Raw genomic sequence first — 22,407 nt, forward strand, 5'->3', positions numbered from 1 at the left:
TTCGGTATAGACCTGGTCGGATCCAGATCCTGTCTTTTTCGAGTGAGGGAAGCAGCAGAAAAGTACTTTTTTAAGCTACTTTATTAACCAGGGCTGATAAAGAGCGAGAGGAGGGGCCGTACTGTGAGTGATTGAGACAGGGAGCAGGGAGGGAGAGACGAAAGACAGCAACCAACCAAGCCGACTCGTTTTATAGTAGACTAATAGCTGCCATAGCTAGGTTATTTATCATCAAATATGATTACCTGGTACCGGTCTTGACTGCATCAAACTGGGAGAAGATAGTTAACCTAGCTAACGTTAGCTAGCTAGGCTAAATTGAAGCTACAGTGCATGCGTTGTCTCATCCTGCAGTTACAAATAACAACAACTCCATTCAGAATATTAAGTAGCAGCCTACCTGTTGGCTCTAAATCGTTGTAGCCTATACTTCTCCTTTAACTTTACATTTTGTCATTTTAATTCCATCTTCCATTGATTGGATACAATATATATACAAAAGTATGTGAACACCCCTTCAAATGAGTGGATTCGGCTATTTCAGCCTCACCTGTTGCTGACAGGTTTTATAAAATCTAGCACACAGCCATGCAATCTCCATAGACAAACAATGGCAGTAGAATGGCCTTACTGAAAAGCTTTCAACGTGGCACCATCGTTGGATGCCACCTTTCCAACAAGTCAGTTCCTCAAATGTATGCCCCAGTCAACTGTAAGTGTTGTTATTGTGAAGTGGAAAGCTCTAAGAGCAACAACGGCTCAGCTGCGAAGAGGTAGGCCACACAAGCTTACAGAACGGGACCGGCGAGTACTGAAGCGCATAGCGAGAAAAAATTGTCTGCCCTCAATTGCAACACTCACTACCGAGTTCCAAATTGCCTCTGAAAGCAACGTCAGCTTGGTGGAGGAGGAATAATGGTCTGGGGCTGTTTTTCATCGTTCGGGCTAGGCCCCTTAGTTCCAGTGAAGGGAAATCTTAACGCTACAGCATACAATGACATTCTAGATGATTCTGTGCTTCCAAATTTGTGGCAAAAGTTTGGGGAAGGCCCTTTCAGCATGACAATGCACCCGTGCACAAAGCGAGGTCCATACAGAAATGGTTTGTCGAGATTGGTGTGGAAGAACTTCACTTGCCTGCACAGAGCCCTGACCTCAACCCCATCGAACACCTTTGGGATGAATTGGAATGCCGACTGCGAGCCAGGCCTAATCGCCCAACATCAGTGCGTGACCTCACTAATGCTCTTGTGGCTGAATGGAAGCAAGTCCCCGAAGCAATATTCCAACATCTAGTGGAAAGCCTTCCCAGAAGAGTGGAGGCTGTTTTAGCAGCAAAGGGGGGACCAAAAGTGCCCATGATTTTAGAATGAGATGTTCGACGAGCAGGTGTTCACATACTTTTGGTCACTTTTGGTAGTGTATCTCCTAACTTTTGCCACACACAGAGGCTTTATGACTGTAGGCTATTGCTGCTTTGATGACTTATGATTGGCCAACAACAAGAAGCAACACGCGCCACGCTCCACCTGTGAAAAGCAAGAGCAACAGCATAAATTATATTATTTATCTCTCTCTACTGCAGCAGTCACGTTCAGATCTGTACGGGCCCTTGCGGACAAGTCAGTTAGAATTACACATACCCGAGACAATCATATCAGATCCAACCCAGATCCGTTCCGTTATTTAGAATTCTGGATCCAGTACCGCTTGTGTCCTGGATTGGGTCTCGGGTATTTGGGTACAGGTGGATCTGTGAAGACCTCTAGTGTAGACTATTAATAAGCTCTGACACACATACAATCAGTCCTCTAACCAGTGACACGGACACTGAAATCTGCATTTTCAAAACACAGACCATCAAAACATCTGCGGTTTCAACCATTTCACTTGCAATTTATATTTAAAGACAACAGTGTTTGTTTGCTTCAATAGAGTGATCAGGGGAGTGCAACTAGTTTTTCTTCACACACAATAAATTAATGCAACACATTCGGCAGAAAATAGTTTGGTTTTCATCAGATGAAAATAGAAGTGTAACACTATTTAGCCAGCAGCCACATATAAGTACATTAGCTTACAGGGAAAAAACAAGGTATTTGTTTGCAAAAACGATGCATGGCCATCCAATTCCTCATGTTTATCATAGAAGAATGTAGCCAGCTACATTTCCTAATGTTTTGCTTGAAGTTCATCTTGCATTTTAAATTGCTACCGGAGAAATTAACGCGACCCCTGCTGTACCCACCATGATTCACTTCATTTGTCATCTGACACGTGTCAACACACACACATCAACACACGTCACATTGGTTTGTTCTCGCATGCGCACCCACACAAACACTCTCAGAGGGTAAGGTAAAGAGTGAACACTCTCTCTCTCGCTCTCGTCTCCACAGTTTAATTATCACATAGCTATGCTCCACGTAAACAACTTAGGCCTACCCTCATTAACAGTGAATAAATCACAGTGATCTATCACTTCGAAACAACTTCCCTTATAAGAGGCAACAAACACTCAGATTACCCACTTCAGAGGAGATAAAAAAATGATCTTCAAATTAAACTTCTCACATGTAGTCAGAGGAGTTGGCTTGGCTAAAGTACACTCAGATCTGGTACCAGGCTAAGACTGATGGTAAGAGGAACCATCCAACAGTGACAGCGAGAGACACAGAGAGAGAGCGAGAGAGACAGAGACAGAGAGAGAGACAGAGACAGAGAGAAACAGAGAGAAAGAGAGAGAGACAGAGAGAAAGAGAGAAAGAGAGAGAGAGAGAGAGAGCGAGAGAGAGAGAGAGAGAGAGAGAGAAAGAAACAGAGAGAGAGAGAGAGAAACAGAGAGAGAACAGAGAGAGAGAGAGAGAGAGAGAGAGAGAGAGAGAGAGAGAGAGAGAGAGAGAGAGAGAGAGAGAGAGAGAGAGAGAAAGAGAAAGAGAAAGAGTAGTCTGAGTTCCTCCTGGTCCCCTGGAAGTTAATTAGTTAGTTATTGTTTATCTGTTCTAGAGCCAGAAGGAGCGAGGAACAGCTGTTATAGCTGGGGAAGGAAGACAGAGAGAGTGAGATGATTATTAGCGTTTGCTTCAGTGCTACCACTTTTTCTGCAGTAGAGAACATTATTCTACTCCGTTACACCCCCAGGGAGGAGGGAAGCACCTACTTTCAGCTAGGAACACATCTAGAAGACTTGTCGTGGGCAATTAAGTACAGTACAGTTAACATGATTAGGCCTACAGTTAAAACAGCTGGAAAGTGACTTGGTTGAGGGTGAATTAAGTCAAGTCAGTGGTTGAAATTGTTTGCCCTAAAAAGTACTCCACCAGATCAAAATTAAAGTCAGTGGTAAGGTAACTAACTAATTCTTTTCGCGAGAAGTCAGACTATAATATGGTAAAGGGACGGTAAGTTTTAGCAGGACTGTTAGTTTAGTAGAGAGCTATGTAGAGAGTTTAGCACTCGGGAAGACTCCGGCTGGCAGCCTGCTAGGTAGATTTGGGGTGCAGGAGAACAGTTGGAGGTCACGGGTCAGAGAAAAGACAAGTGATGCTGCTGAGCATCTGCAACATCTATCAGAGGCCAGAATATAGAAATTGTAGAGGAATATAAATATCTGGGTGTCTTTTTGGACAGTAAGCTTCAGTGGAGTAAATGTACAGACCAGATCTACAAAAAGAGCCAACAGAGACTGTACTTTCTAAAAAAGTTGGGTTCTTTTAATATAGACTGTACTATATTGACTCTGTTTTACAAATCCTTTATTGAGAGTATTTTAACTTTTTGTATTGTTTGTTGGTTTGGCAATGCCACTGTCAGTCAGAGAAACATGCTGAGAAGGATTATTACCACAGCAAGTAAGGTACTTGGAGTCAAACAGACAGGCCTGGATGAGATCTTTAAGGTCAGGGCCCTCCGTAAGGCTCACAAAATCATTTTAGACCCAAGTCACCCCCTGTACCTGGACTTTGAATTACTCCCCTCTGGGCGTAGGTATAGGGCACCCCTCTGCAGGAAAAATAGAACGAGACAATCATTTGTGCCAGGTGTGATATCCCTCTTAAATAGCTCGGGCAAATGTTCCCATTGACCCCGTAAGGCCAGCAGGCTAGTCTTTGTTTTAAATGTTTTAAATGTTTTATTTCTTATTTCTTACTTTTATTGGTGCGTGACTGTTATTGAAAGTTGTATTGTCAATCTTGTTTTGTATTTAACGCCACTTTAAATGTGTACATGACACTGCAACAAAATTTCCCCATGGGGACAATAAAGTAAGTAAGTAAGTAAGTAAGAGCTGCATTCTGCTGAGCTCCACACTTCTCCCTGACTTCTGCTCTCCTCCATCTATCCCATAATCTACGCCATGACCATCTCTTTCACTTTCCTCATTCTCTCTTTCTATCTCTCCCGCTCTCGAGCGCACTCTTCGTCCCTCATCTCTCTCTCTCCTCTTTCTTTACTCAGATATTTTTCTTCAACCATCTCTTTCCCCCTCCCCCTCTCTTTACTCCCCTCTTTTCCTCCCTCTTAGCTCCCTCTTAGCTCCGTTTTCAGGGTGCTTGCCTGTCTGCATGGGTTCTCTGCTGAGCCTTTTCTATTACTTTACCAAACCTCCTGTACTCTGACAGCATGCACCCTTTAAGATAGGTCCTCTATAGAAATACTTTTCCATGACATACCAACAGCGTGTCTTTCTGTGTCTGTGACTGAGCTCTGACGTGGTCCTTGTCATGTTTCAGTGTCAGGCAAAGTTGATTACATAAGGAGATTGACAGACACACCACAACAAGCCTTCTTAGCTTTAGTGAAAACTGTGCATCCTATACTCTTGAGTGTGTGTGTGTGTCTCTACTCTATATCCCAGGATGACAGTCGACAGGGTGACTCTGTCTGTATGCTAGGCTATCAGTTATTTCTCTCTGTGCTTCTAGTGATGGCATTTGTCACAGCAGCATGAACACGTCATTCAGTGCATCCATCTTTGCACCACTTCAATCGCACACAGGGCTACAGCACTGATGATGACTATGATCTACACCATCAACCAGGGACGAGTGTCCATGATCAAAATAGAATCCAGCTATAAAGAACTCCTTCACACTCCATACTCTCACTTACAAAACTCTTACAAAACTCGTCAAAGCACAATAAACAAATATAATTTTTTGATGCCAATGAATTAATGCATATTTGAGTTGCTTTTATGGTAAACAATATAGCAATATGCATAGTGTTGCTAAGACGGTAGAGGAAAGCCAAGCTCTATGGGCCTGTGTGAACCAATAGGTTATGTGTAGGTGGATTGAGAGGTCTAGAGGAGATGAGAGGAGCTCAGAGGACAGGCAGGGAGATCAGAGGCGGGGTTACTGCAGGTTAAATCCTCACAGCAGAGAATTGATGTCAGATCAACATGAAGCTCAGCCATGGACCTGTAATCACAGTCATACTTAAGAGAAAGAGAGAGAGCGAAAGACACGCATGCACAGTCACACACACACACAAACATGCACGAACACGCACAAACACGGAATAATCGCAACAATACCTTCAAACAAAGGAAAAATAAAATAATTCTATTTATACTTCTGTCTCAACAATCGAACCATGGGAGTCTTACAGGTACATGATTCGGAGTGCAGAAACCATGCTGTTTCTCTCCCTCATTTGCATAAATAAATTCACCTTTAGTAATTTGCATGCTGATGAACCCTGAATGTATTCTGTATTCACACAGAGAGAGAGATGGATAAGAGGACAAACCTTACAGAGAGAGAGAAACTATTTTTAAATTGTTTTCTTTTTTTTTAGGGGGTAGATCAGCTTTAATATTGCAGATAGATTGTAGCTTCCGGTGAAAGTTAGCATGCCGGTAGAAATTGCATGCTTTAGTGTCACGATAAGATAATGGGGCTATCGTTTAATACTGTGTCATTAATTAGAGCGAAGCAACTGATTGTTGCTAAAAGCACCCGGCGACAGTTCTGCCTTTTGGCTCAAAAGTGGAGGGGATTAAATTAATGACATAATGAGGGGAGCAGGGGCAACCAGGGGTGGAGAGGTGGAGAGTTACACAGACTAGAGACTGCTCTGTTTTAGGTATAGAGTCAAAGGGGGAATCTCAGGGCCTCAGAGAGAAGATCAATAGGTTAGGAAGATCTCAGCATCCAGTTTAGGACTAAGTGGCTAGAGCCAAACATTTTCGACGCCGACCATACGGATCAGTTATCGCAGGCATTTTGCTGATATCGTTCATTACGATAAGTAGCCTATACTAGAGAAATGAAATAAGTTTGGTAATATGGTTGATTGTTAATGGGACAATTGATGGCTACAACCATCAAACTAGTAGTAGTAGTTTAAAGGATAATAAATAAATAAAATGTGGTGCACATTGATGTTATAAACGTATCATTCTATTTATCATTATCGCGTCAATTCAGGCAAACTTTTGGATTTTTGTCCACATTGCCCAGCTCTAACACACACACACACACACACACACACAGACACACCTAGACCACAAGAGTCATCTCACGCTATACTACCACTCAACAGCCTAATGGTCCAACTGATAGAGCAGCCTATCATAACTAATGGACATAAACCTCCATACCTGTGTGCATTTCCCAACACTTCTGGAAACCGGTGTCTCACTCACTGACCAATGTCACCTGTAACATCAACTCAAGTAGAACATTAAAAGTGAGTATAAAAGGAATATCTTTAGCTGTGGTAGGCTAAATGCATGAGAAACTACCTCCCCCCTTTTGGCTTAACCTAGGTTTTGTTCCCGTCACTCTCCTGGATTGAAGGTGACCGTTCTCTCCTCCTCACACCCTGTGCACTACCTCCTCAGTGCATTCATTTGAATTGTGAACGCACTCATCTCCATGCTTGGTTCCGTTTAAAGAGCCTGAGAGATATGATGGCGGTGTGGGCCGCGACGTATCAGGGGAACATGGGGGGGATTACAGGACGAGCTAGGGGGCTGTCATCGATCAAGAGGAGGAACAAACTCGACACACACGTGTATATGCACAGACACGCACACACACCTTATCTCTGCTTAAAAATAGGATTACAAAGGCAGATAGTTCTTGCCTCGTATAGACAAATCTCATTATATTCCATACTGTATTGCACATACACTGATGGGCGAGGACACCATCTTTCTATTCTTGACAAACTCCTCGCAGCATATTACATGTTAATACCCACACATCTAAAATCAACAGATCTATCAACTTATGAACCCTGTTCTTAAAAAGCACAAAACAAAATGTGCGATCTCGATCACCACGACAGCCGGTCAGGCAGCTAATGACAGACAGCAGTGACCGTATGGCGGCTACAGTATGGTGGGTGAACACATTGGCATGATTGACTGATTTCTAAAGCTATAGTGAGTGAACACATTGGCATGATTGACTGATTTCTAAAGCTATAGTGAGTGAACACATTGGCATGATTGACTGATTTCTAAAGCTATAGTGGGTGAACACATGGGCATGATTGACTGATTTCTAAAGCTATAGTGGGTGAACACATTGGCATGATTGACTGATTTCTAAAGCTATAGTGAGTGAACACATTGGCATGATTGACTGATTTCTAAAGCTATAGTGAGTGAACACATTGGCATGATTGACTGATTTCTAAAGCTATAGTGAGTGAACACATGGGCATGATTGACTGATTTCTAAAGCTATAGTGAGTGAACACATGGGCATGATTGACTGATTTCTAAAGCTATAGTGAGTGAACACATGGGCATGATTGACTGATTTCTAAAGCTATAGTGAGTGAACACATGGGCATGATTGACTGATTTCTAAAGCTATAGTGAGTGAACACATTGGCATGATTGACTGATTTCTAAAGCTATAGTGAGTGAACACATTGGCATGATTGACTGATTTCTAAAGCTATAGTGAGTGAACACATTGGCATGATTGACTGATTTCTAAAGCTATAGTGAGTGAACACATTGGCATGATTGACTGATTTCTAAAGCTATAGTGAGTGAACACATTGGCATGATTGACTGATTTCTAAAGCTATAGTGAGTGAACACATGGGCATGATTGACTGATTTCTAAAGCTATAGTGAGTGAACACATTGGCATGATTTCTAAAGCTATAGTGAGTGAACACATTGGCATGATTGACTGATTTCTAAAGCTATAGTGAGTGAACACATTGGCATGATTGACTGATTTCTAAAGCTATAGTGAGTGAACACATTGGCATGATTGACTGATTTCTAAAGCTATAGTGAGTGAACACATTGGCATGATTGACTGATTTCTAAAGCTATAGTGAGTGAACACATGGGCATGATTGACTGATTTCTAAAGCTATAGTGAGTGAACACATTGGCATGATTGACTGATTTCTAAAGCTATAGTGAGTGAACACATGGGCATGATTGACTGATTTCTAAAGCTATAGTGAGTGAACACATGGGCATGATTGACTGATTTCTAAAGCTATAGTGAGTGAACACATGGGCATGATTGACTGATTTCTAAAGCTATAGTGAGTGAACACATGGGCATGATTGACTGATTTCTAAAGCTATAGTGAGTGAACACATGGGCATGATTGACTGATTTCTAAAGCTATAGTGAGTGAACACATTGGCATGATTGACTGATTTCTAAAGCTATAGTGAGTGAACACATGGGCATGATTGACTGATTTCTAAAGCTATAGTGAGTGAACACATGGGCATGATTGACTGATTTCTAAAGCTATAGTGAGTGAACACATGGGCATGATTGACTGATTTCTAAAGCTATAGTGAGTGAACACATGGGCATCGACTCCTTTCTAAAGCTCCACACTGCCCAGGCCATCCATCCACAACCATCCATGGGGAGTGTATTTCTAGAGAGCAGAGAGAGGAGACGAGGGGGGTCTTTGTGTGTGATCTGATACCCACTGCTGCAATAGCCTCACACCAGCCTCTGTCTTTTAGAGAAATACAGCCCCACACAAAGGAGGAGAGGATAGAGAGGAGGAGAGATGTGTATTACTCCTGCTGTGTTGTGTGGAGAGGAGATTAGGCCCTGAGAGAGAAGGGAGGAATGCCATGTGGAGGACGGAGAGGAGATATGAGGGACCACCCTGGCTTTCCAACATACGCACGGACGGAAGGAAGGAAGGAAGGAAGGAAGGAAGGAAGGAAGGAAGGAAGGAAGGAAGGAAGGAAGGAAGGAAGGAAGGAAGGAAGGAAGGAAGGAAGGAAGGAAGGAAGGAAGGAAGGAAAGACGACAGTCCCACACACGGTTACACAGGCTACATGCAACCCCAGTCTTAATTAGAAGTGAAAAATGTACTCTTCTTATTCAGTTATAACCCTATACCCTCTTCAGCTTGAACCTATTACTCTACACACTGTAGCCTATATTTTAGATGTAATGCACACGTACAAAGGTATGAATGTCTGTATGGCATGTGATGTTCTTGTCAAACCCTTACAAGAGTAGCATGGCTGACACCAGCTCTCAAAGTCACAGCTCGCTGTGTAGTCACATGGATCGTGCGTCAGCCAGGCTATTACAAAAGCAGATCAACATATCTTTCATTCCAGCTATCGTCCTATCATCCTGGCATATCAACTATTATCCTTATACAACTATCTGTCCTTGAATATACCAAGCCTGAATGACCTCTAACACATTACAGAATTGGAGCGAAACATACAACTGCCTCAGTGGGCGTATAAAGAATAAGCTCAGTGCACTTTAGTTCAGTTTTGTTCAGGTTTCTAAAATGAACATTCTTTGAAACATTCTACGGAAGTCTGAAAGGAATAATATAGTATAAAGTCAGATATTCATTGAGCGGGTACAGCGGGTACCCTCCACTTCTCCGCCCCTACACCCCTCATCCCCTCATTCCTCCATCCTTCCACTTCTCCTCCCCCATAATAATACAGGCCTGTAATAACAGAGCTAGAGGAAGTAGGGAACTGCTACGAGAGGACAGGACCCATTGGCTCCCACTGCCTCTCTGATCTGAGCTGTACAGATGAGATGGTACTGTAGGCAGAGACCTGATTACACTAGAGTGCCGCAGATACGGTAGGATTTTGTTCCACCACACCTGACCAACTGAGCTAATTGATGAGTTCAGTGATTGATTAAATTCAACACACCTGAGCTTCCAGGTCGCTTAAATCAAAAACATGAAGTGCCTGCGGTACTGCAGGACCAGGGTTGACTACCCCTGTACTAAAAGAAGCAGGGTGGTTGTTTTTACCCCAGACGGGTCATTCACCAAAATGTGTTAGTGATTCGTCAGGGGAATATCGGGGCCTATTGAAGGTTCACTCCTCCGCTAAATTCTGCAGGGACTGGTCAGATAGCCTAGACTATGCCCTCTGCTATATAGGCTACTGTACTGTCTGGACCTAGCGCTACACAGTGGCAGAGAAAAGGGAGAGTTCTTGAGGCATCATGCCAAACAGTTATCTCTATCCACCCCTGTCGATTTCAGAGGCAAGTGTGGGGTGGTGGAGGGTCCAGGCAGGGCTGTGCTCTAACGCTCTCTCTATTCCCCTCCGTTCTCTCTCTATTCGGTCTCCCTCTCTTCTCTCTCGTTCCCTGCTCCATGTCTGTGCTTTTCTCTCTGCTCTCTCTCCTTTGCTCTCTGTTTGAGGAAGATAAAGGCAGGTGAGCTGGCAGTGTTTGGGCTGAAGGGCAGACAGAGAGAGACTGAAGGACGGACTTGAGCCGCTGACAGAGAGCAGACGAGTCACAGGGTAGAACGTGATGAAGCGTTAATGCAAATCAGACACCGGGGTGAGATCAGCACCTCTCCCCAACCTCTTCTCTCCCATACCCTCCTCTCAGTGCCTGGTGGTCAAATTGACTGTATCAGCTAAAGTATCAGGTAATACAAGACTCTGGTGTAAGTCCATATAACACAACAATACAGATCAGTTTCTGCATTATCAGCATCAGGTGGAGATCAGTTTCTCATATCATCACCGATTTTATCAGCAATTTCATCTATCAGCATCACCGCAAAGGACAATGCAAGGTGAGGTCAGCTCACCATTACACTGTTAACATGTAAAGCACCTTGAAAAAGCACCCTATAAAATGCAGTATCATTAGTCTCTAGTATCATTGCAGTGGGAAAATAGAGAATACCTCTTCATAGAGTGTACAGTCTGGGCAGATATTGTGGTTGCTGTTCAAGCATGATGTGGCTATTCAGCTGTATGACCGCAATGTGTCTTTGCTCAAGTTCATGGCATCACGAGTGAGGGACAGTTGAGGTCTCTCTATCTCTCACACCACCTCCACGCCCTCCTTCCCCTCCCATCTTTCTCTGTCGCGTCTAGTCTCTCCCCTGTGCCTACAGACATTATGTCAGGCAAGGCTGGCAGGCTGGTCGGGTTCTGTCATGTCCCTGTGGTGCTAAGCTAGCTCCTTCCTTTCTGTCACCTGACAGAGCAGAGCAGAGCCATATGGCTGAGGAGCCAGGGGAGAGCTTCAGGAGCATGTCTGAACATCAGGGCCCCGGCCCACCAAGTAGCACCAATCTGGGCAGTCCATCTCTCAGTCGTACATGTCCAGCCCTGGCTAACACACACCTTATCACATCAGAGACTGTGGTAGGGGAAACACTACGCGGTGATAATAGGATCAAATACAACCTGGCTGGTGTACCACATAGAGGAAGAGACTAAGGCTTGATATGTGTCTCTGAAGGAAGGGAATGTAGCAAGGGCACTGATCTCTCTCTTCACCACAGCTGTTGCATCTGATGCTTTATTCTCCTCTTCCCCTTTTCTTTCTCTCTCCTTCACTGGCTCCTCCTCTACCTTTCTCTTTCCCATACCCCTTTTCTCTCTTTTTTCCTTCTTGTGCCCTGCTGTTCTCTGCACATTTTGAACAGTTTCCTCTTTTCAAGGTGTAAATTCCAGTGTTGAATGGTGGTTAGGTGGTTATTTTTAAGTCACTCTGGGGCTTTGTAGGACTGTTGTTACACTGTGCTATTATCCCACAACGACCCCCTTGGAGCCATGTCCTGTGTCAGGTTTAATCAGCTAGCAGAGAGATGGCAGAGTGTTTTACATCTTCCTTGGAACAGCCCTAAAGGATCTAGTTACGCAGAGGTGGAAATCAATCCACACCAACTCATGCTCACAGACATACTCACACGCTTATACAGTTCATTCAGAAAGTATTCAGACCGCTTTACTTTTTCCACATTATGTTATGTTACAGCCTCATTGTAAAATTGATTAAATTGATTTTTTTTTAACTCATCGATCTACACACAATACCCCATAATGACCCCATAATTAGAAATTGTTGCAAATGTATAAAATAAAAAAAAAACGGAAATATCACATTTACATAAGTATTCAGATCCTTTACTCAGTACCTTGTTGAAGCACTTTATAGCCTCGAGTCTTCCTGGGTATGACGCTACAAGCTTGGCACACCTGTATTTGGGAAGTTTCTCCCATTCTTCTCTGCAGATCCTCAAGTTGGATGGGGAGTGTCACTGCACAGCTATTTTCAGGTCTCTCCAGACATGTTCGATCGGGTTCAATTCCGGGATCTGGCTGGGCCACTCCAGGACATTCAAATAAAATGTAATTTGCCACATGCGCCGAATACAACAGTGAAATGCTTATTACAAGCCCTTAACCAACAACGCAGTTAAGTTAAAAAATATATATAGATAAGTAAAAACATACAAAATAATTAAAGAGCAGCAGTAAGATTAAATGGGAGGCTATATACAGGGGGTACCGGTACAGAGTCAATGTGCGGGGGCACCGGTTAGTCGAGATAATTGAGGTAATATGTACATGTGGGTAAAGTTAAAGTGACTATGCATAGATAATAAACGCAAATAGTCCAGGTAGCCATGATTAGCTGTTCAGGATTCTTATGGCTTGGGGGTAGAAGCTGTTAAGAAGCCTTTTGGATCTAGACTTGGCACTCCGGTACCGCTTGCCGTGCGGTAGCGGAGAGAACAGTCTATGACTAGGGTGGCTGGAGTCTGACCATTTTTAGGGCCTTTCTCTGACACCGCCTGGTATAGAGGTCCTGAATGGCACGAACACTTGTCCCGAAGCCACTCCTGCGTTGTCTTGGCTGTGTGCTTAGGGTCGTTGTCCTGTTGGAAGGTGAACATTCGCCCCAGTCTGAGATCCTGAGTGCTCTGGAGCAGGTTTTCATCATGGATCTCTCTGTACTTTGCTTTCTTCATCTTTCCCTCGATCCTGACTAGTATCCCAGTCCCTGCCGCTGAAAAACATCCCCACAGCATGATGCTGCCACCACCATGCTTCACCGTAGGGATGGTGCCAGATTTCCTCCAGATGTGGCGCTTGGCATTCAGGCCAAAGAGTTCAATCTTGGTTTCATCAGAACAGAGACTATTGTTTCTCATGGTCTGAGAGTCCTTTGGGTGCCTTTTGGCAAACTCAGAGCGGGCTGTCACATGCCTTTTAATCAAGAGTGGTTTCCGTCTGGCCACTCTACCATAACGGCCTGATTGGTGGAGTGCTGCAGAGATGGTTGTCCTTCTGGAAGGTTCTCCCATTTACACAGAGAAACTCTGGAGCTCTATCAGAGTGACAATCGGGTTCTTGGTCACCTCCCTGACCAAGGCCCTTGTCCCCCGAATGCTCAGTTTGGCTGGGCAGCCAGCTTTAAGAAGAGTCTTGGTGGCTCCAAACTTCTTCCATTTGAGAATGATGGAGGCCACCTGAGTTCTTGGGGACCTTCAAAGCTGCAGAAATGTTTTGGTACCCTTCCCCAGATCTGTGCATCGACACAATCCTGTCTCGGAGCTCTACGGACAATTCCTTTGACCTCAAGGCTTGGTTTTTGCACTGACATGCACTGTCAACTGTGGGACCTTATATAGACAGGTGTGTGCCTTTCCAAATCATGCCCAATCAATTGAATTTACCACAGGTGGACTCCAATCAAGTTGTAGAAACATCTCAAGGTTATCAATGGAAACAAGATGCACCTGAGCTCAATTTCGAGTCTTAGCAAAGGGTCTGAATACGTATTAAATAAGGTATTTATGTTTTTATTATTAATAAATTAGCAAAAACGTCTAAAAACCTGTTTCACTTTGTAATTATGGGGTATTGTGTGTAGATTGAGGAGGATAAAAAAAAAAAATCCATTTTAGAATAAGGCTGTAATGTAACAAAATTTGGAAAGGTCAAGGGGTCTGAATACTTTCTGAAGGCAAACACACATAATGATATGCACACGCACCTGTATTTGATTATTTGTTATTTAAATCGTTATTTCCTGTGTATTTGAGTATTTGTGGCCCAAATCAACCACATCTATTGGAAGTATTTGAAAGTATTTTCAAATACTTTCCTATAAATAGCCTACTACTTTAAAGTATTTCAAAAACATATTTCCAAATACATTATTTAAAATACCAAAACAGACCTGGTTCAAATGCATGTACTTCCTAGATGTAGAAATAAATATAGAAGTGCAGAAATAGATGTACTTTCTAAATTATTTAAAGCTAAATCAAGCTACTTTCTAAGTTCTATCACAGACTCTGCTGGGGATCAGTCTACATGTAAGAAAAAAGACTGCTATGCATTTGGCTGGCATGCTATGGGAAGGATGAGAATAGTTATGACATTGAAAAAATATATTTAGCTGAGCCACATCTTTTGAATAGCTTATTCACTCTGGTGGAGCTGTGGTAGGAAAGAGATGTGTTGTAGCCTAGGCCTATCCGGCTATCTTTGTGTGCCGAAGCGTGCAGATGGAGCGAGTGACACAGTCAACAAGCCTCGCTGGCTGTGCGTCTTGTGATGGGTTGAAAATCATCATGGGCTGGAAAATTATAAACTGATTCGCATTTTTTCCTCATCCTCTTTTATTCTTAGGCCTAGGCTACTATATGCGGTATAGGTAGGTTGCTCATTGCTAGAATAATATGGAAATAGGCATAGGCCAACTACACATACATTACATAAGCATTCCCTCAGCTGTAGCCTAAGTTTTTGACTCCTCATTGGAATTTTCAATCTTGGTATTGTTTGCTAAAATATTTGTCATTCAAAATAAATCTGTGAATGAGAATAGCATAGACTCTGACTTTCATAATTATTCCCATTTAAAAGCTGCAACTTTAGGACATTAAACACTATAATAGTTTGGAAAATACTTTTCATAATTTGAATGCGTCTTAATGCTTTTATGATATTTTAGTTAGCAGGATTAGGCTTTTGGTTGTTTGGTTTTTCTGGCCTCACATGCATCATTTCTGTCTTATAATGCTTTGCTCAACTACAAGGTTTGTTAAAATTTCTCATTTGATTTTTATATATTGCTATTGTTTCTTCTATCTCTCTCATTATTACCTTAAGCCTCCCATGTTTTGGGGTTATTCAAAAACAACAAAACTTTGTGATAGCCTAGATCTCTTGTTAGATTCATTCATTGCTTGATCGTGAAAAAGCGTGGCAGGAGAAATCTAGCCTGAATTAAACTGAAAGAGTGGCATAATAGGCCAAGTCATATTCATATAATAATAATATAATATGCCATTTAGTAGATGTTTTTATCCAAAGCAACTTACAGTCATGCGTGCATACATTTTTGTGTATGGGTGGTCCCGGGGATCGAACCCACTACCCTGGCGTTACAAGCGCCGTGCTCTACGAGCTGAGCTACAAATGGAGAGAAAAAAACAATTTTCTTACCAGATATTTTGTGCTGCTTTGGTGAGACTCTTAGCTCTGTCTATATTGTTCTCTTGCCTTGTGTAAATATAACTTATTTATATATGTTTGTTATAGCAAATAGGAATATAGACAATTTACTCAGAATGTCAACCATGCACTGCCTGATCCAATTCTGATCAGAGTAATTGTTTGATATTGTGATTCTTTACTGAAATCTATATTCTGGTTCTCCAACAATTTTTTAAAAACTTGCCCCGGACAAGCGGACAGGCCTTAATGTTGAGCCCTGAAAAAGTTATATTAATCAATTGTTAACGTAGATCCTTCCTAGCTACGAGATGTATTCTAAGTGTTCACCAGTCTGGTTTCATGCCGGGTCATAGCACCATCTCTGCTGCAACCTTGGTGTTAAATGATGTGGTAAAGGGTATGGATAGGAGGATACTGTTGACCACTCTTTATTGATTCAAAGATTGTCTACAGTCGGCGTCATGTAATTGGTTCGAAAATTACTTGAAGGACAGGACACCGTGTTTTTTCTGATGGCGTTAAGTCAGCGTTCCTTGATATTTTACGAAAGGTGTCCCACAGGGATCTATATTAGGTCCTGTACTTTTTACTGTCCATATAAACAATGTTGTCCTATTTGTAAGTCGCTCTGGATAAGAGCGTCTGCTAAATGACGTAAATGTATATGTAAATCTGCATAATCTTTTTTTTTTACATACACCTGTTGCAGATTTATCATAATGTACTACGCTTTATTATAGGTGATGGGTTCGGTACACATCACTGCATTCAGTATCAGAATGTAGGCTGGCCCTCTGAAGTCTCGTAGATCGATGCCTTGCACTCTTTTTGTTTATAAAGCCCTCCTGCATAAACTTACGTACCTTACATTATTAACTTACAGACGTACGAGATACCAGACTCGGTCTCAGGAATGGGTAACTCTGGAGATACCTTCGATCTCCACTGAGTTTGGTAAATCTGCTTTTAGTTTTTTTTGTAGCTTACTTGTCCAAGGTTCCCTAAAATTTATGAATTGGTGCCTCTAGGGCAATTCAAAAGGCTGATTGTTTGTTTTCTATGATTGTGTTTTGCTTTTAGTGTATTGATGTGAATATTGATGTGTATTAATAACGTGTAAAGTGTATATTTATGTTTATGCAGGTCTCATCTGAGAAAGACACATTGGTCGCAGCATGACCCCTGTTGAAAAAAAAGGTTAACAAAAAAAAAAAAGTGGGAGTATTTAAATATTTGTATAAAAACTATGTATTTGAATATTTTCAAATGCATGCCAATACTTTCCAAGTGTATTTCCAAATACATTCTCATATGCAACTACTTGTGTTTTAAAATAAAAAATAAATAAAAATACTTACTTCCAAATGTCTTTGAAAGTAATTAAAATACCCTAAATAGTATTTGAACCCAGGTCTGACACACACACGCGAACAAACAAACACGCGAACGAACACCCACCCACCAATGAATACAGGAATTCAAGAGGAAGACAAATCTTAAACTAATTTCTCTCTCCTCTCACACCTAATTTATTGTGCACTCACTCTCTCTCTCTCTCTCTCTCTCTCCGCACTTTCCCTCAGTCTATCATTAGTCTGCTGCAGGACACAACATACTGACATGAAAGCAGAAAAAAATTATACTATACAACACATTCCCTTGACATGAGATCCAATCAAACCATCATAACAACTCATACAACAGAAGTGTTCACCCTAAACGGTCTCTCTCTCTGCTCTCCTCTCCCTAGCTCTTTCAAAACCACTAAAGCACCACAGCCTTCTCAAAGATAAATTGTTATATTTCATTGACTCTCATTCTCTCAGCAGCATTCTCCCCTACTTCCACATCCCAGTTGAATGTGAAGCGCAAGACATTTAGCCCCCCTGATTAGAGACAAATACAGTTCAATGTGACACGAGTGGGACTCCGGAGTCCAACAATGTGAAGGTTAGTCAAGAACAAGACTGCACTACAAAGGAGCCATTTGATAAGGGCTTCTGTTCGGTATTCATGATGAGAACAGTGAGAACGCTATTAGAGCATAACGTTAATGAGAAGCATTTGAATGACAAAGCATGGACATTATGGGGACATCAGAAGTATTTAACCACAGTCAATTAACAGATTGGCTGTGTCCCAAACAGCATGTATTCCCTATTTAGTGTGCTACATTTGACCAGGGCCTATAGGGGGCATCATTAGGGCTCTGGTCAAAAGTATTGCACTATATACAGGATAGGGTGCCATTTTAATGCCAGATGAATTAACACATTGGGATTCATAGAAGGCAGGAGACTCATTCCCGGGAGAAAACTTGTCTCTAATTACAATGAGAAACTACAGACTTTGCTTATTTACATTTGACATTTTAGTAATTTAGCAGACGCTCTTATCCAGAGCGACTTACAGTTAGTGATTACATTTTATTTTATTTTTTATACTGGCCCCCCGTGGGAATCGAACCCACAACCCTGGCGTTGCAAACGCCATGCTCTATCAACTGAGCTACATCCCTGCCGGCCATTCCCTCCCCCCTACCCTGGACGACGCTGGGCCAATTGTGCGCCGCCCATGAGTCTCCCGGTCGCGGCCGGCTGCGACAGAGCCTGGATTCGAACCAGGATCTCTAGTGGCACAGTTAGCACTGCGATGCAGTGCCTTAGACCACTGCGCCACTCAGGAGTTTGTGTTGGTTCAAACCTATGAGGAGACCTGTGTGTGTGTGTGTGTGTGTGTGTATAAGTGTGCGCGTGCATGCGTGTGTCTATAGGGTTCAAACCTTTAAGGAGCTGTGTGTTGAGTTAATGAGCGATATGTTAAATTGAAAAAAAAATAATGAAAAAAGAAAACATTTTACATTTGAGTAATTTAGCAGACGCTCTTATCCAGAGTGACTTACAGGAGCAATTAGGGTTAAATGCCTTGCTCAAGGGTACATCGGCAAATTTTTCACCTAGTCGGCTCAGGGATTCAAACCAGCGACCTTTTGGTTACTGGCCCAACGCTCTTAACCACTAGGCTACCTTCTCTGTTACAAGTCAATTGAGAAAAGGCCACCTAACAGCTGTTAAAAATGTCACAGTAATAAATGTACATTCCTGGCGAAGTATGGTTCATTTATAAGTATTTACCGGTAATTTACAGTAGACCTGTACTGTAGGATCAAGAAAATGGAGATGGCATTTCAACACCGGAAACTCAAAACTATAAAGTAAGAGAGAAAGAACTGAAGTTCTCAAGGAGGACTGGTAAAGTTCAATCTCTGTTTAAGAACAGTCTCGTTCTTACTCCAGAGTGGGTAAATCTAACATGCGACCTAAAGACATTTATCTAGTCTCAATTTCACTCCCTGCATAAATTTGGTTGTTAAATATAGATAAATAAAGTCCAAACTGAGCAGAGACGTCAGAAATGTGGAATACAAATGCCTGTTTCTGGGGCTATGGTATACAGATGGGGCATGGGGCTGGGCTGGATCTGGCAGTAGGGTATAGCGCTAGGTCTGGGGTTGAATCTGGGTCTAGAACTGGGTTGACCGCGTGCAGTGCAGGGCTCTGTCTCTGTCCCTGTTCTGTAAGAAGATGTCCACTGAATCCTGATTACACCTCTCTAATGTAAAGAAAGTATAGTTCTGGTCCTGGTCTGGCTTTCTGGCTTTGTGCACCAGTCTCCCTCCACCCTGGCCTTATCCATATTTTATACTTTTTTTGTATTATATTATTTTACCCCTTTTTCTCCCCAGTTTTTGTGGTATCCAATTGGTAGTTACAGTCTTGTCCCATCGCTACAACTCCTGTACGGACTCGGGAGAGGAGAAGGTCGAGAGCCGTGCGTCCTCTGAAACACAACCCAGCCAAGCCGCACTGCTCCTTGACACAATGCCCGCTTAAACCGGAAGCCAGCCACACCAATGTGTCGGAGGAAACACCGTACACCTGGCGACGGTGTCAGCGTGCACTGTGCCCGGCCCGCCACAGGAGTCGCTAGTGCGCGATGGGACAAGAATACCCCTGCTGGCCAAACCCTCCCCAAACCTGGATGACGCAGGGCCAATTGTGTGCCGCCCCATCCTCGAACCAGGATCTCTAGTGGCACAGCTAGCATTGCGATGCAGTGCCTTAGACCACTGCGTCACTCGGGAGGCCCCACCCTGGCCTTATCCTGCTCTGTGAGGAGATGGCGGGAGGAGCGGATGGCCAGTGAATTCTGATTACACCTCTGTAATCTAAAGTAATGAGAGGAGCTCATGCTCTGGTGGCTCCTGCTTCCCCCCGGCGGAGCAGACGCCAGCCAGCCACCGCTCTGTTAAAGGCCATACTGACCCGCCGCTGATTGAGGATGACGCACAGCAGTCAGGGTGTGTGTGTGTGTGTGTGTGTGTGTGTATGTGTGTGTGTGTGTGTGTGTGTGTGTGTGTGTGTGTGTGTGTGTGTGTGTGTGTGTGTGTGTGTGTGTGCGTGCGTGCAATCACTCTAACAGATGGACAGACTAATCGTCATTCTGACAGACAGGAAGAGAGATATGGTCAGACAGACAGATGGACAGACAAAGAGAGAGAGATATAGGAAGTAGGGGTGTGCTCAGAGACAGGATTTCCCTTCCGGAAACCACACAGATCGAAAGAGGGAGATAGAAAGAGCGAGAGCACAAGGGGAGGGAGGGGTGAGAAAGATGGAGAGGAAGAGGGAAAGTACCACAGGAGAGGAGAGGGGGGAGAAAGGGAGAGAGGACAGGAGAGCGGAGAGGAAGAGAGAGGGAGAGAGGAAGAGAGAGAGAGAGAGAGGAAGAGAGTGAGAGGAGAGGAAGAGAGAGAGAGAGAGAGAGAGGAGAGGAAGAGAGAGAGAGCAAGGACAGAGAGGAGAGAGGGAGAACTCACCATCGATCCTGCTGACCAACTCCTCCAGAGCCTTGACTTTCCTTTGGATCCCCGGCTGGGCAAATGTGTAGTTGTCCTTGATTGGAGAGATGGACAGAAAAGAAAGAAAGAAAGAGAGAGAGAGAGAGAGAGAGAGAGAGAGAGATATGAATTTCACAGCAAGGTGAGGCCTGACCTACTAGGGGTGATGGCCACACTATTAAAAACAGAGACAAGACTGTTGTACCAAACTGTTGCTTCAAACACTCATGTGCTTCAGTAAAGAAAAAGAGGATATGTGTTTGGAATAGTAATGACGACAAATGAACAAACAACTGTGTATACTAGCTGAGGGACACTGACACACAGAGCATACACATAGTCATTCAAGGGTGAGCAGCTAGCTACCACAGCTCGTGATCACCCTGTGGCCCTTTTGAAGGGAAAGGGAGGTCACACACACACACACACACACACACACACACACAGAAACAGAGAGACAGAGAGAGCGAGAACAGGAGAAGGGGAGAGAGAGAGAGAGGGAGAACAGGAGAGATCAGGAGGTGAGCTGTCATCTCAACCACTAAACACATGCTGACAGGAGATTAAATGCAACATTTACAGTCTAAATGCAAATATCAGACAGCAGGGCTTAAAGGGGGGGCTGAACTCACTGATTTTGCATCCATTTCCCTCCTCCTCATTACTACATTTGACTGTTTTGGGAATAGAATGTATGTTTATGACTACTACTGATGCCACATAGGCTGCTTTTCAACCAGGGAAGTCGTTTTTTGGTTCAGTTCCTCTTAAAGTACTGAGACCATTATGCATGCAATGATGTCACCTTTAGCCACAGTATGAATAGATGACAGTTCTTGAATAGCTAAGACCATTACGCATCCATTGATGTCACCTTTAGCCACAGTATGAATAGATGACACCTTTTGAAGAGCTAATGATGTCTCCTTATAGCATAGTAAAGAGGGTATCCATCTAATGGGGACATGTAAGATCAGTTTTATAGAACAAGCTCCATTTAGAGAGTGCTTATGGGTGTGCTAATAACATAGGCGAACAGGAATTGGAAATTGAAAAGTCACTTTTGTTTGAGGCTTGTCCTAATGTACAAACTGTCTTTGGAAGTGGACTTTACATAGTGGAGCAAGTCACGTTCATTTGACATGTACAGACAAGCCCAGTTTTATCCTAAAGTACATTTAAGTAATCAAATAATTTCTTATTTGATTAAGGGCTTCGGGGACGAAAAGCAACAGCCACACAGCAGGCCTTGGATTGATGTGGATTTTTACATGAATATGGATTTTTATCTCTGTTGCTAAACAATAATTGAATTGGTTCCACTCACTGGGTTTGTGTGTGTGTGTGAAATGGGCATCTGACCCGTGTTCTTATCTTATCAGTGACTGAAACCAGACTGTGACCCTGTGGCTCTGCTTAGGTATATCCCTGGAACGAGCCAGGGTTGAACAGAGTTCAGGCTAAACCCTCTGTCTCTCCTTGGGCGTCTTCATGGTTAATTACAGCATGACGGGGTGGGAAAGAGGGGATAGGCTTAGGTATGTTTGAGAGATTAATTGTGGACCTGCCATGTCCACAGTCAATCTCCAGGTCAAGCCAGGGTGAGCCGGGGTTGAACAGAGTTCAAACTGAACATGATTATTTTTGCATGACAGGGCTTGATTGATTTCACCACCATTGTTTCCAAACTGAATACATAGAGGAGAAGTCAGATTTCGCCACTATCATAAACTAAGGAAGTGGGCGGAGCAGTCAAGAGGTGAAAACTGGA

General features: G+C 43.1%; 1 protein-coding gene across 3 annotated transcripts in view; it reads right to left on the reverse strand.

Moving 5' to 3' along the window:
• LOC121581256 (TBC1 domain family member 22B-like) overlaps window positions 1-22,407 on the reverse strand; it is a 215,630-nt gene that overhangs the window by 59,162 nt on the left and 134,061 nt on the right. For all 3 annotated transcript variants that reach the window (XM_045224755.1, XM_045224756.1, XM_045224754.1), the window contains one exon: window positions 20,616-20,691. In XM_045224755.1, coding sequence (XP_045080690.1) covers window positions 20,616-20,691 — 76 coding nt within the window. The remainder of the gene's footprint in view (window positions 1-20,615; window positions 20,692-22,407) is intronic.

This window comes from Coregonus clupeaformis, chromosome 14 (genome assembly GCF_020615455.1).
Source record: "Coregonus clupeaformis isolate EN_2021a chromosome 14, ASM2061545v1, whole genome shotgun sequence".
In the NCBI taxonomy this organism is placed as follows: Eukaryota; Metazoa; Chordata; class Actinopteri; order Salmoniformes; family Salmonidae; genus Coregonus; species Coregonus clupeaformis.